The following is a 15,268-nucleotide window of genomic DNA, read 5'->3' as shown; positions in this document are numbered from 1 at the left end:
AACAATTCGAAAATATGCAAGTGTGGGAATATTTACTGCAGCATTATCTGTTACTGTGAAGTATCAGAAGCCACTTATAGAGGAGATTGGCTGAATAAGCTATGACATAGCCATGCAGTGGAGTACTATGTAGCTGTAACTAAGAATGAAAAAGACCTTATGAACTGTCAAGTAATTTCCAGAATGTAGTCTTGTGAAAAAAGCAAAGTGCAAATGTGTACTGCTAATATGCTATTCTTTTGTGTGCAAAAAAGGGGGAAATAAGTATTATATTTTACGTATGTAATATGCGTATGTGTACATATACACATATCTATGCATGTTCATGGCAAAACTTTGGAAAGGATAATCTGGGATTAATAAGAAGGAAAACAGGAACAGGGTGGAATGAGGAGGTAACACTTCTTTGGTGTGTAATTCTGCTTTTTGAACCAGTGAATATTTCATGAACTTGAATTATATGTATCAGTAAGAATGGGGGCAGGGAGCTAAAATGGAATACAAATACAAACAGAAACCAATGAACCAAACTGCGCAGCAAATAAATAACCACACTGAAAGGGGGCAGGAGGAGGAAAAAACTAACCCAAGGAAATTTTGAACAAAGTATTTAACCTCTATACCCTCAGGTTAAATTGAAAAAACTGTAAACAAATACCAAATGAACTTGTTAGTAGGCTTCTTTTTCACAGAAATATGGTCTAGTAATTCTGAAACCACTTCCTGTATATTCTAGGACTGACAAATAAGCAAACATATTATAGAAAATATAAGAGTCAGGTTTCTTGTGGTCAAAGAAGGGAGTTATTAATATTAGAATGGGAAAGATTAGAATAAACCCTGTGGAGTTGAAATAAATTTGGAAGTTATCAATATAAAGGCATTGTTTTTTACTGTTGTTAGGTTGGTAGGTAGAGGTGTGTGTTTATGCAATTAACGTATGTGTGCGTGACGTGTGTATATATGTCACACAGACATACACATGTCCATGCACGTAAGTGCACACACAGACATAAGCACTCCCCTCTTAGCCCTATCCACTGAGAGGGCCTAGCATGACTCCCCAGCAGCCATGAGCACATCTAAGAAAATTGCCAGAGGAGTCTGGAGCATCGTCCTGTGTCAGAAAAGTAAGGAAGAGCTCAAGGAAGACGGGACAAGGCAAAAGGAGAGAGGAGCCAGATTGAAGGGGCTCCCAATGGTCAAATCTGGGATACTGCGAGCAAAGTAACTGATAATAAAGAATTATGACCCATGGAATCAAGTAAAAAGCCACAAGTCTGCACGGCTATAAATAAGCAAATGGCTAAAAAGGTTAAAGCTCTTCCTTATAGTTGAAACCCAACTAATAAATTTAGGAGTGATGAAATCACTAAATCACCACTTAGCAGCCATTATATCACATTTCAAAGTATCTTTCTACAAAGCACTTTTTAATTACACAAAGAAAAACAAATTCTTTGTACCATTTTTGCATTATTCCTGTAAATCTGAAATTATCCTATATAATAAAAGGCTAATATGCAAATTGACCCCTCGACTGGGAGTTTGACCAGGGGGCAGGGCCGGCTGGCCAACTGCCTGCGGCCCCTCCCCCTGGCCAGCCCACCCCCAATTGGTTCCCCTAGCCCGATCGGGGGTGGGGCCAGACGGCCAATCTCCCACATTCCCTCCCCCTGGCCAACCTCCCACATCCTCCCCCCTCGCCCGGCCCCATCGGCCCCAGTCGCCAGCTGGACCTCACCCATGCACGAATTCGTGCACCGGGCCTCTAGTGTCCAAATAAAAGGTTAACAGAAACTGTTCATTTTATGGACATTTTAATTTCCTTTAGATCCCAATAATGTCAGATAGGAAAGCTGGTTTTTTTTTTAGAACCTTTGCGTCCTCTCATCTGACTGACAAAGGATGGCTGGTCCCCCGGCCTGGCAGCAGTCCTTGGTCAGGAGCACTGTGAGCTCCTCTGGGGCTGTGCCTGGCCAGATGGGCTGTTTCCTATGACCAGCACCCCAGGTCCCACTGCCCCACCCTGATTTAGTGGATGCCTACCTATCAGTGTCCTTTTATGGAATCATTACTTAAGCACCTTTGCTCTAACTTTAATTTGATAAGTGTACCGAGAACTCACTCTCTCACTCGCTCTGGCTTACTTTGTTATCTCATCCTTACCTACCCTCACCACACTCTTTATACGACTGTATAAAATCATGTCATACTCATAATTTCCAACTGTGTACACTCATCACGCTCTGAGCAGTGAATGATGACATCGCATGTTTACCGAACATTTTTATTGCCAGACTCCGTACTTCCTTGTACTCTCACATAACACTGATAAGAGACTTCCTCATCTTCTTACTTGGTAAAAGGTTTTGCTCACAGAACTTCAGAAGTGCACCGGTTCATTAACACAATGCCAAGTGCAACACTGCAGAAGGACAAAAAGCACGAGGCTGATACTTTTATTATCGAGGGTAGGGTAAGTTTTCTTAGGCTGTGCGGACAGTAACTCCAAAAGCCTCTCTTTAAACCCTGGAATTTATTAATATGGTACTTGAGTACCTTCTCCTAGAACGTTCAAAGAAAAATTAATGTTTATGTTATCAGCAAGTATTCTCGCCCTTGCCCTATGACTATTACTGAGATTAGAAAACGTCCTTGGTCGTCTTCAGCAAGATGACTACTGACCCTCAAAACGATGCTGTCTCGCCAAAATATGTGTTCGGTCCTAATAAACTGCCTACATACATCTACAACACAGATGTGTTTTCAATTCAGTTTTTTAAAAGTTATGCAATTCAACTTCACCAAACAAAAATTAGGAACAAAAACAGACAGACATAGCTCACTGCATTTCAACATGTGAGTGACGTCACGGTTTTCTAGAGCTTTGACCTGACTGTGGACTTCTCGTCTCAAGTGCCCAGCATTCCACACACAGAGAGGGGAGGAAGGGGAGCCCCACAGAGTGAAACTCCTCGGAGGATAGGCGAGTACTGCCACTCACTTTCTCTTACTGTAGGAGTTTTTAACCCTCTAAAAAGAACTTCATGGTTATACATGAAAGTTAGTCCACTTTTACACCCATTACACCTTTTTCAGAAAAATCAAATTCATGAAATATCAAAAGGTATTAGGCAATGGTCTTCAAAGTTCTAAATAAATCACACCAGTTTCTAAATTCCCAATTATTTTTTATTTCCCCAATATTTTTAAAGCATTTTTAGTACTTCAAAAAATATATTCCCCAATCCAAAAATAATAATAATAATCACAATCTACTTACAAGTTTTTGTATTTCACATAGAATTCCTCAACTTCTACCTCCTCTCCGGATTCCTTCTGCAACAAAAGAAAATGTCAGGCACATACTTAAAACCATCTACTGGAATATTCCAAAAGGAAAGAGTTACTCCCATCCGCACATGAAATGGGAATGACAGAGGCATCACAGGCCGTCCTGGTAGCGACAAGCACGTTGTGAGCTGGTGGGCGGCCGGGGGTTGTAGACCGACACTCTTAGGCCCTCGCACGTCGCTCGACGTGCTACGGCTTCTAAGACATGAATCATTTTAACTCCTCCCTAACCACATGCAGCTTCATTCACAACAACCTGACCCCAAATCTGGCTTCCTGCCAAACCCACAGTGTTAAGTAGACGCCAAGTGTACCATTTTCTCAGGCAGCAGCCAATTAGCAACTGCTCTCCTGAATGCCATATGTATTATTTTTGGCTGCCTCATGGCAACTTTACATTGTGGGTTTTGTAATGTTTTAAAATATTTAAAAGACATTTATTCCTCCATATAGTTAATAACTCTAAACAAGAAACCGTATAAAACTAAACCTTGTGCGTATGCTGTAATTTCAGTGCATCAGTATTCACAGTTTTAGTTTTACTCACTGGTACAATTAAAATCTCTCAGACAAGATGTCTCACATGCATCGCAGCCAAATAAAATTAACACTCCAAATACTACACTGAGGTAAGGTTATTAGCATTGTGATGCACACCAGCCAAATCGAGAGTTCCCTGGTCACGTTATCAGTACCATCTCCCTTGATCCTACCGACCGCAGTGGATGCAGAAGATACCACTCATCTGACATGTTCAGCATGCCTTTCAAGACATTTTTTCCTTTTGGTTTTAGGCTATTAAACAACTCATAATGTGTAATTTTCTTCTGGAACATTGGATCAGATAAATCGGGGCTATAAATATAAACACTACTTACAGATGTTTAGGAATTGGTTGTACTCTCTTACAAGAGCACCCAAACCTGCCTTGAGGGTCACACTGAGCTAAGCTGTCTCAGAAATACTGCAAAAAAAGTGAAAGCAAGTAGGAACATGAGAGAGGCTACAGTCTCCCTCAACCCCTAATCTTCAAACTATTGCCAAGATTGTAAACTTAAACTTTTCTTCAAAACCCTCACATGTACCAGTTAAACCTAAATTTGAAACAGTTTTTCCACCTGCCTAAAGGTCACCAAGAAGACAGTATTCATGAGGGTGGTCCAAACCCATTAATATCGGGTTCTGCCCTAATGGATCTAAAAATGGTCACAACCATAAAACAGCTCCTTAAATCAAAGTATTCAGAACTCTGTCGATGTTTCAGACTTTTAGTTGTCCAAAATGAAATGTTTGCTGCATGCCTTCAAAAGCCAGCAACATAAACCTGGAGCTAATTTAGAGATAAATGTAGACAATTCTAGTGACAATGCATCTAGGACCCACCTTACTTTTTTCTAGCAGTGATTTCAAGGTTATGTTATCTTTGCACAGAACTGGAGATTCTAGTAGAAAGGCAAAGATAAGATACCAGATAACCAGAGAAAATAAAAAACCAAGGCGAGCCTATACCTTCTGATGCTTCTCAGAGCATACCCTGAAACTGAAACCTAGAATGGAATTCAAATGTCTGATCTACTGCCCTAGTTGGCTTGGCTTAGTGGTTGGAGCATTGACTTGCCTATGGACTGAAGGGTCGCAAGTTTGATTCCAGTCAACAGCCCGGACCTCGGTTGCAGGCTCAATCCTGTGCCTGTGTGCAGGAGGCAACCAATCAATGTGTCTCTTTCACTTCAATGTTTCCCCTTTTCCCGATCTTTCCATCTCACTCTAAGCAGTCTCACCACCCCATAACTGAGAAGTGGGCACCAAAGCACACAGGGTCAGCTCTTGGACTACAGAGATGGTTTTCATCCTGTCTCTATTCTGTTCCCAGAAAGCTCTGACTCTTACAACCATCAGCTGTCCCTGACTCTGGTCAATACCCATTTTCTTGTCATGATCAGCTTTTCCTCTGGGAACCTGCCATGGAGATGCCGAAGAAGAGGTCTAGAGCTGTCTCAGAGGAAGTGATTAGGTTCTGAGACCCCATTTAGTAGTACCTGGAGCTGGGGCGGAATTATCCCAGGGCCCATTGCTTTCGGATGTCTCAAATTATAAGCCTGTGCTCTAACTGAACACACATTGACTCACCTCCTTGCCCCTAGAACTATAAATAGAACTGTTTTATAACCTTTATTTCACATAAATATTATCATGCTGATTGCTTCTACATTACTAATAGCAAAACAATTAACAGAAGTGAAAATTCATAAGCCCTCAGGAGCATTATTTTAATTATTCTAAATGGTGGTCAGTTTGACCAGCCTCTGGTGATAGTTGAAAACAGCTCCAACACCTACCCCCAATGCCTTAATTTTCATAAGTCATTTCATAGCAGGCATTTATAATAAAAAACTGAGTCAAGACACTATTTCTGCACACACAAAAATTCCACTCAACTTTATTCCTTGGATGGCTACCATTAAATTTGACAGGCCTCTAAAGTAATTTTTTGTGTTCAACAGAATAATTTGAGAAATATGTATATTTTTTTCGTTAGACTCCAAAACTAATCTATTGAAATCCTTATTATTCATATGATAATTAAAGTTCCAAACATATTAAGCCATTCTTGCCTCACTGTTCACATGAACTTTGATCAGGCAACGAAGCGACTCCTCCATCACCTGGATTCTACACCAACCATCCAGCAAATGATGACCCTGTAGAGCCTGAAAGAATGAATGGCCTTTCCTAAGCATCTTAGTAAAATTAGGCAGTCACTCTGCAGAAACAAAGCTTCACTTGAGTATAAAAAAGAACAAAATTCTCTGAATGCACAAAAGAATGAGAATGAACCTCAAAGTATCAATACGGCAAAGGGACAAACCTCTCCTCCTCCTGAGCCAGCCCACCACGTACTCTGATAGATGCCACATCACAGGCTCCCTTAAGGAGAAAAGGACTTAGGAACAAATGGGATGAAGACTTCGGCCTTCCCTATACTCTATTTTTTTGTTCCTGAATTTAGCTAAAGAGGATTAAAACAAACACCTTGGGATTTAAAATAAGCTCTTCAAAAGAAAATATATCATGTAAAGAAAGATAAAGAATTTTAAGGAATACAGAGTTAACTTTTAAAACAATTCAGACCTTCTGATATAAAAAGGATTTGAGTTTTCCTCAAAGCAGAAAGGGCTACATGATGACTAAACGTGGAAAACAAAAGAATTAACCTTTATGCCATCCAAAAGTCCATTCTTAAATCTACCTCAAAATTCCAGTACACAGATCAACTCTACCCCTTGCACTGGGTCTCACCCATATTCATTTGGGTTTAGAAAAATGTAAGTGCCTCATCAACTGCCCCTATTTAAAAGGAGGTGCTGTTAAATAGGAATTGTCCCAGGGCCCATTGCTTTCGGATGTCCCCAATTATAAGCCTGTGCTCTAACTGACCACACACTGAGGGAGGCTACAGTCTCCCTCAATCCCTAATCTTCAAACTATTAGGGATTTAAACTAAATAATCTTCAAACTATTAGGTCACAGATGGGACCTCTGTGAATTTCCATCGTAACAGATCATTCTTTAGGCTACAGTAGTGACATCGACTGGACTCTGAAAACCATTAACTGCATCCCCACTATGTGTCAGCACTGTGCAGGGTCGGCTCTGAGAGCTCATGGCCAGTTTCTGTAGTGCTGCCAGGGGGAGATAAAGGCACCTTCTCAGAGCTACTTCTTCAATTATTCATGGTAATAGGAAACAGACCAGCAGGCACAGCTAGAATCCACAGGAAAATCTCAAATTTCCTTTTGTTTCTATTTGCCATACTTCCCTCCAATGTATTAAAACTGATAACTAACATAGCTATTTCGAGAACAGTAACAGTTTAAAAAGTTAGTACCTGCTAATGTGGACAATCTAATGGTTTTTTGTTGTTCTTTAAGAAATACTGGCAATCTACAAGCAATTCAATGAGCTCTACAACTCCTCTTTACTTCAATCATACCTCAAGGCCTACCTCCCCCTCCAGAGAAATGTTTCATTAATATTCTCCATCCTAAAACTCACCAGCTCAACAAACACTCCACCCTCATATAGATTATAGTAATTTTAAATTCCTGTGATAAGATAAACCTGGTCATCTGTAAATGGTAATACCTATTTCTAAAATGTGGATACCTATCTTTTTAAAGTAAAAAAATAAAAAAGCCCTCAAGTGGGCAAAATAGAAGGAAAAAAAGCGATGTCCTACATAATACATAGTCTAAGTAGTAGCTCTGAATAATAGAGCTAATTATCATTTCAACCCCCAAACCTGCTGAGTATGCCTGCTGAAGCACTTTTAACTGAATGAAAATTAGTATATCCCATCCAAACCACAAGCTATTTACTCAAACAAGTCACTTCAATTCAGTGAAGGGGATTGTTCTTTAAAGCATGTCAAGTATTAAATTTTACCATATATCCACAATTCACAAATTAACAGTTCTAGAGTCATTAGTAGGACAAAAAAAAAAAAACAAAAAAAAAAAAACACAACCTTTCTAATGAGTTAAATAGTACTCATTTCTGCTTGAACAGGTGGGAAATTTGGTTGAGATTTAATTCATCAGAGAGGAAATCCTCATGTTCAAAGAGTCACCAGACAGCCACTCCATACACCTCCATACACTCTACCCTCAATTCGAATTTGAATAGAAAAAGCAAACAGTATTGCAATAAGGTAAAGAGAAGTTTACTTCTGGTGCCATACCATTTTCAGTCTAACGGGGGTGGGGAACTTTTTCTGCCAAGGGTCATTTGGATATTTATAACATCATTCGTGGGCCATACAAAATTATCAACTTAAAAATGAGCCTACTATATTTGGTCAGACATTTAATTAACTCACCCTTAATGCCTTGGCAGGGCCAGACCGAGTGATTTCTCAGGCCTCATACGGCCAGCAGGCCAGATGTTCCCCACCCCTGATCTAGATAGCACTGAATAGTAAAGGTTTCCTATTTGATAAGCCTGGGATCTCACTTTAAGTCCCATAATCCCCCCTTACCTACCTCTCTCGATGTGAAGTTACATTATGTATATATTTTACTTAAAAAGCACACACAACAGCAACTTATTTTACATTTCAAAACAGTGAGGTTGTTTCCACCCACTTGAAAGCAAATAAAAAGGAAGACCTGTGCATCTGACAATGACTCAAGCTGAAAGACGGACATCTATATCTAAAGAAAACCACTTTCTAGAGGCACCAAAAATTGTATGCTGGAATATGTAAATGCACTTGGGTGCCTATGCCATTCTTCAAACTAAAGAAAGTATTTTCTCAAGCTGGGCAAGAAGAGAGATGGTTGGGATGAAATCAGGAATCTCAATCGTAAAAGAAAACAGTGTTACTGAAATTCTTTGTCACCAAGTGCGTGTCCCTCAATGACAAAGTCATCAGACTAATGACAGGTACTCAGAGCTCACCTTTGCAGATCAGCATGAATTCTTTAATAATTTTAAAGAGTAAGTCAGATCTTCAAAAATTACACTGAAAATAGTTCTGTATTTCACCTTTGCACTGACAAAAAGATACTAATGAACATTTTAATTATATATGAAAAGCATGAGAAAACACTTATCCCCTAAAATAATAAACTTCCATGAGGGATGGGGAACTAGGGGAGGGATAGGAACCTACTTCCTAAGGGATATGAGAGATCAATTCATATTTATTATTTTTATGAATATTTATGAAAAAGGCAGCCTTTAACCCTGAAAGTCCTATACATTTGTTTGAGACTTTTGAGTTTCCTGCCTACTCTAAATGGTGTAATAAAGCACCATTGGTTGATATATCTTAATTTGGGGCTGAATATCCCAAAGATTTATATTGGGCTATACATCAGACAGTATTAGCATTGTCACCAGAGGTTTTATTTCCCAATAGTAAAATGTTTGAAGAAAATTATAAAGCAAAAAATAATTTAAGAGTCATACATACACCATCGTTTTTGGTCACTCCAAACAGTACTCACCTGTTTTTTCACTGAACGACTACTCATGATTTTTTCTACCACTGGACCTTCTGCATCAACAGATTCCTAAAGAAGAAAGTAGAATGAATCCATCCAGATGGAAAACATTTCATCATAAGTTATAAAAGCAAGAAACCATTCCCTTTTAGCATCTACCTCTATACCCTTTAAATTCCTATCTTTAAAACACTGGGTACAAAGTCGCAGTAGGGAAAAATATGATTGAAAAGAACAAAAATCTCATTCTGCACAAAAGCAAAAGGAAGATCTGTGTGTATTACTTTGTGATTACATAGTTTAATTACGTGGCCTAGCACGGATCCCTGAAGCCAGAGAGCATTCAGAAACTCCAACTGCCAGAAGAAAACCATCTCTGCATGAGAGTTGTCAAAAACACAACTTTCTTCATCTAAACCCACAGGGTAATAAACACACTCATCTCATTCTATTATTATTGTAGGCGGCTTTTATCCATGGAGGTCACATGAAACGTTACGTAACAATCTACCATAGCACAGATTACCAAACAAAATACCAAACTCCATTTAATATGTTTTACAATGGGCTACCAGTTGGTTAACTAAAGAACAGTAACGGTAAGAAAAGGGCATTATTATATAATCTATATATATTTTAAAAAGATCTTCACCATAATCAATCCTATGTTACTACCCATATTTCATACAAACTATTTTGTACGTCATTTACATTGCACAGAGAATAAAACATGCCCTGCTGGGTGCTACAAGGCAGTGATTTCATAAAGGGGCTCCTACAGTGCCTACCAGCAGGAGACAAGCTTGAGTGGTTTATTAAGTCCCAGGCGCTACAGCATTGAATTTTCAGAGGTAAATTCAGCTTCCTACTCTTCCTCAACACAGACCATTCATTCTCCAAAATTGTGTCAAATCACACATCACAGGCTTGTATAAAAATACATTTCGGCGAGCGAGGCATTTTAAAAGATGCTGCTAAACAGCTTGTATCCCATAGCAAGGTAACCAACATTAGATGAATGCTCTCCAGCTCCAACTCCATTGCTTTGGCTGAACTTTTCGGGTTCCAGCTACAACATTCCCAGTCCATCGCTCCAACTGCAGTGAGAACCACACAAATCTGGACGCTAACCTGCTGCTCTGACTGTGAGGTGTTCGAGGGGGAGTCTCTCCCAGCAGCATCTGCATCATCTGCCTCCTCATCAGAAATTTTGAACTCCAAGTCTTCAGTGTAGCGCTTCCTCTTCACCTGCCTGCTGGACCGTCTCTTCTAAAACACAAACCCAACAAGGGAGTTTAAAATCCATCACTGACGCGCTTTAAAACTTCTCAGGATGGTGAGGTGGGTATTTTAAAAAATTAATCTTAAAGAAAAACTAATTTTAACCCTGTAAATCACCTAAGAAACCATAGTAGCAATGATTATAATGGAAATAGAGGGTGGGGATGGGGGTATCTGAAGTCAGCCACCTGGGTCAGTTATGCTCTGCCACTCCCAGCTACCTGACCTTCAACTAGGAAATGGAAATACCAACAAATCTTATTCCCTGTTTGGCTCAAAAGTGAAGGCAATCTTGAGGCTGGTGATGGATATATAGGGGTTCATTATACTTTTCTCTCAACTTTTGTACATTTACAATTTTACCCATAATAAAAAGGCCATAAAAGTGAAGTCATTGGAAGATAATCCACATTATTTTCCTATTGTAAGGTTATAGATAAACACTAGTATAGTATTATCCAAGGAACCAATAATATTTAAGAGAACCTTTTAAATAGAAGGCTTGCATCTTAATCTTGGTCCTAAAAGAAACAGTCTGAAAACCTTTGAAGAGATGAAGGACTGAACATCAGAATTTATGATGAATGACCATGAAAAGTAATTTTGTTTTTAAAAAATATTTTTACCACACGGATTAGAATGTAAGAGATTGGTAATAGCTAGTATTAGTAGGATTGTTAGCAAAATGGGTCCTCTCTCTCACCACAGTGGTCAAAATATCTTTGCAGGACAGTGTGGTCATATCTGTGCACATTTAAAGCAGGCCCACCCTCTGGCCCAGCAACTGCACTTCTAGTAAGCTACATAACATAACACATCTTAAGAATATCTTCAAGAGAAATTGTGAAAGAAAAAGAACAGCAAGTCTCATAATAAGTAGCATATAATTCTATTTAAGGTAACAAAAAACTATGTGTATTTATTTGTACGTGTGGATCATCAATACCAGGGTGGGCAAAAGTAGGTTTAAATTACCAGCCATCATTACCTAAAAATATAAATCATAAGCAAGAACACGAAATAACAATAATAAGACAAGTAATATAATTAATAATAATACAAGAATAAACTGTTTTTGTATACTCACAACTATAAACCTACTTCTGCCCACTCCTGTAGGTAAGCTCCTCAAAGACACTGTATGTCTTGTTTACTTTATGACTCAATAAATATTTGTTAAAAAATGAATGTATAATATGCATGTTTCCAATAAAAAAATGTGAAAAGACACACAGCAAATTGTTAATAGCTATTAATCCTGGAGAGGGAAGTAAATGGCAAAAGGAAAAGGGTTTTGCACATTTTGTTCAGAATAATTGTTTAACCTTTCTGATAAAATAATTACTTTTGTCAGTTAATTAAAAATGGCGAGAAAATAACCTTTTCATCAATGTATTGTGATAAAATCTAAGACAACGCTAAAATGACATTTTAAATCTCTGATAAATGCAAGATTACAATGAGTTTGCAAAGCACATAGAAGAAATAAAAATATTAAGAGAGGCCACTCAAACATTTTTCTAAAAATTATGGAATAAAACTTTGTAAAGAGCCTTGTGGATTTTAAAGTTGGACAGACAGGCCGAGGCAAATTACCCACTATGTGGACCCAAGGGGGTCAGACACAGTGCCTTATGGCTCATGTCAGGACCAACAAACCCAGCCTCTTGCTCAAAGAGGATTGATTTTAATTAAGATCCTGCTCTCTCTGCTCTCAAAAGGGAGAGCAGCTCAAAATACAAACTCAGCATACTATGACCATCAAATGGGCTGTTTGGGACTGAACTCTTAGCCTTCCACAGTCACAGCTACAAAGATATAAAGCACCTTTCTGACACAGGTATTTGGAGTAACATCTTATTAACAGACTTCCCAGGGGCTTAGACCAGAGGGAGTTCCTCCTCTGACCTTCCCTTGTCAGCACTGCCCAGAACAACCAATTCCAGGTCAAAGTGGGGCAGAAACCAGCAGGGGTTCTGCCATCTGCCAACCTTACCCACATCCGGGGAAGAAAGGGGGTGGGGGGTAATTTGACCTGATAGGCTCTGGAGCTAAGTGCCCATGTTTAAATGAGCCCAGACTCTCACTTGGTGGAGTTGGGTGAGTTATGCTGTGGACCTTAGTTTCCTGGTCTGTAGAATGGGTTAATGATAGTCACTACCTCATGAGTAGACTATGAAGATCACATAAGGGAACTCATTTCAAGCATTTAGAACAGTGCATGGTACACAGTAATGCCAAATTCAATTAGTAGAATTGAAGTCATCATTAATTACCCCCACCTTTCCAAAGAAAATCAGAGTGCAATAAGGCTACTACAAGGCCTAGATGCTTTGAATAGCTTCCTTTCTCTCTTCCCAAAGTTTATCTAGACTAACTCCTGCTCATGCCCACTTTACCATCCCTCACTTCTCAAGAAGACTGTCAGTTTAAGGTATAAAAGGCATAATATTTTAATTTTATGATATTTAGCATAATGTCTGTATTCCATTTGATATATCAATTTTAACTAAATTGAATGGATTAATCTATATTTTCATCTTTATGTCATTACAATAGGAGTAATGTATTACTAATGATGCATCTATGATGTTTTATCACGTTTCCATGGTTGGGGCCATACTGTCAGAGTGTTCTTCCAGCATAAGTTACTGAACACCCATAAATAAGTCTATGATTTACATAAAATACCACTCTGATAGTAAATAAATGAGCCAGTACAATAACACAGGGCAATTTTTTTCTTTTTAAATAGACATTTATATATCGGTTGGTAAAACTTTTATAATGCAAGTGTTTCTTCATATCAAGCTTATGTTATAAATCTATGAAATAATGCGGGGTTAGTAATGGATACAAGGTCATTTAATAATAGTAAAAAACAAACAAAATACAATTAGAACTCAATCTTCTGAAATTTTTAAGTGTTTTATGGCTTCTCCACTTTCTAAATAATAATTGATCTCAAGTTCATTTATAAAAGTTCCTTTTACAATTTCCCAATATAAAATAAAATTATTTATTATATAATGTATGGTCTGTTAACATTACTATTTGAAATATTTTTTGAATCAAAATGAAATGTAAGAATTACATTTAAACCATAACTCAAGGCTTTTGAATTGGCCCTAAAATCATAGGTCAACTTGTCAAACTTGGATTGCCTTAGAAAAGCCATTTGTAGTTAAAACAGGTGTACTGAAGAGAAAATTTAAATGTGTTTCCACTATCTCACTGTTATAATAACTTTGTGATATAATTTTGAGTTCATTAAAATTATATGGCATTTGCTAAAGTTTAAATAAACCAATCACAAAATTCAGAACTTTAGTCCTTTATGCATGTGCTATAGGAAGAAACACAATACACAGCAGTCAGCATCACTTCCTGTGTCAAAGACACCAAGAAAGGCCTGCCTTCTGCACCTGAGCTACGTGTGTGGCTGCTTGTATTGGCTGCTGAACCCAGGACAGTTAAGCTTTAACCAATTAGAAAGGATGCACTGATGTTCACTTGAATTGATTATCATTTTTCTGTAACTAAAATGCAGAAGAAAAAAACCTCAAAACTAGTATTTCATAAAGTCCATTTGAAACTGTAGTAAAACAAACAGACTTCTAAAAAACGGCAGCAGTGTTTGTGAAAAACAAAATTTCCTTTATTCGTGTAAATAAAGCCTCTTAATATTGCCCAAATACTACTGTAATAAAAAGGGCCTATTTTAAGCAAACACAATTCAGGGCAAAAAAACACCATTGAGCATAAAAATGAAATTCAAAATCATTAAAATACTTTAGTTTAAAACTCACTGAGCAATTAAAAAATTTATCTACTTACCTTCCCAATAACTTTTCACTGCCATGTAAAATCAAAGTAAATTACAAAATTAACCCAACTGCCAGAGGTATCGCTATGTTAGTTATAAAACTAAACCAAAACAAAACACACTCATTCACACACTCTCTCTTCTCTCCCTTTCAGGCCTCAGATTAGGCCATTCTGTGCTGTTGCCGATATTATCAGGGAGTTCTACTAAAAAAAAGAAAACTATCTGAAATCCTTTAGAACAGAGCTGTATACTGCAAATATTTTGTTTCTAACCTTTGAGTGAATTGGCAGAGATGTAGGCAGAAAGTACTTAGTGCACTGAACAATTAGAAAAAAAATCAAGCAAGCTTTTAGGGGCTGGCTTCCCCGTCTAGCAGGACTCCTTGGTAACAGCTCCATGATAACTTAGATGTCATTCACAGAGGTTACATTCCCAGCCATCCCAGTGGACCACACTGGCACGCTTCCAGGGAACATAACAAGGAAATAATGTTTAACGATCATGTGTAAGGGTCCCTCACCTTACAGTCCAATCAGTGACAGTGACGGCAGTGTGCTTTACACACAGGAACCTGAATTCCTAATGTTTATTTCAGGACCAGTTTTTCAGCTGATTCCTATGAAATTCTTCAAAAGCCAGGAGACTCTAACACTGAAACATTGTGCGGCATTGCCATCCAAAACGTCACTAACATGTTCACGGAAACTGGAGTATTACAGGAATATGTCTCAACTCTCACCATGGGATATCAGAAACCTTAAGACAAGCTACAGATTATATCTTGGTTGTTTTT

The 15,268-nt window shown here is 38.3% G+C and overlaps 1 protein-coding gene across 6 annotated transcripts in view; it reads right to left on the bottom strand.

Annotated features, from left to right (window-relative positions):
* The window catches only part of CHD7 (chromodomain helicase DNA binding protein 7), a 184,640-nt gene that overhangs the window by 50,787 nt on the left and 118,585 nt on the right, over positions 1-15,268 (bottom strand). For all 6 annotated transcript variants that reach the window (XM_080646130.1, XM_080646132.1, XM_080646131.1 and 3 more), the window contains exons 5-7: positions 10,497-10,634; positions 9,369-9,434; positions 3,287-3,342 (exon numbers count right to left, since the gene is read on the bottom strand). In XM_080646130.1, the coding sequence (XP_080502256.1) occupies positions 3,287-3,342; positions 9,369-9,434; positions 10,497-10,634 (260 nt within the window). The remainder of the gene's footprint in view (positions 1-3,286; positions 3,343-9,368; positions 9,435-10,496; positions 10,635-15,268) is intronic.

This window comes from Plecotus auritus, assembly GCF_963455305.1.
Source record: "Plecotus auritus genome assembly, chromosome: 11".
NCBI lineage: Eukaryota > Metazoa > Chordata > Mammalia > Chiroptera > Vespertilionidae > Plecotus > Plecotus auritus.
This window is presented reverse-complemented; position numbering and strand designations above follow the sequence as displayed.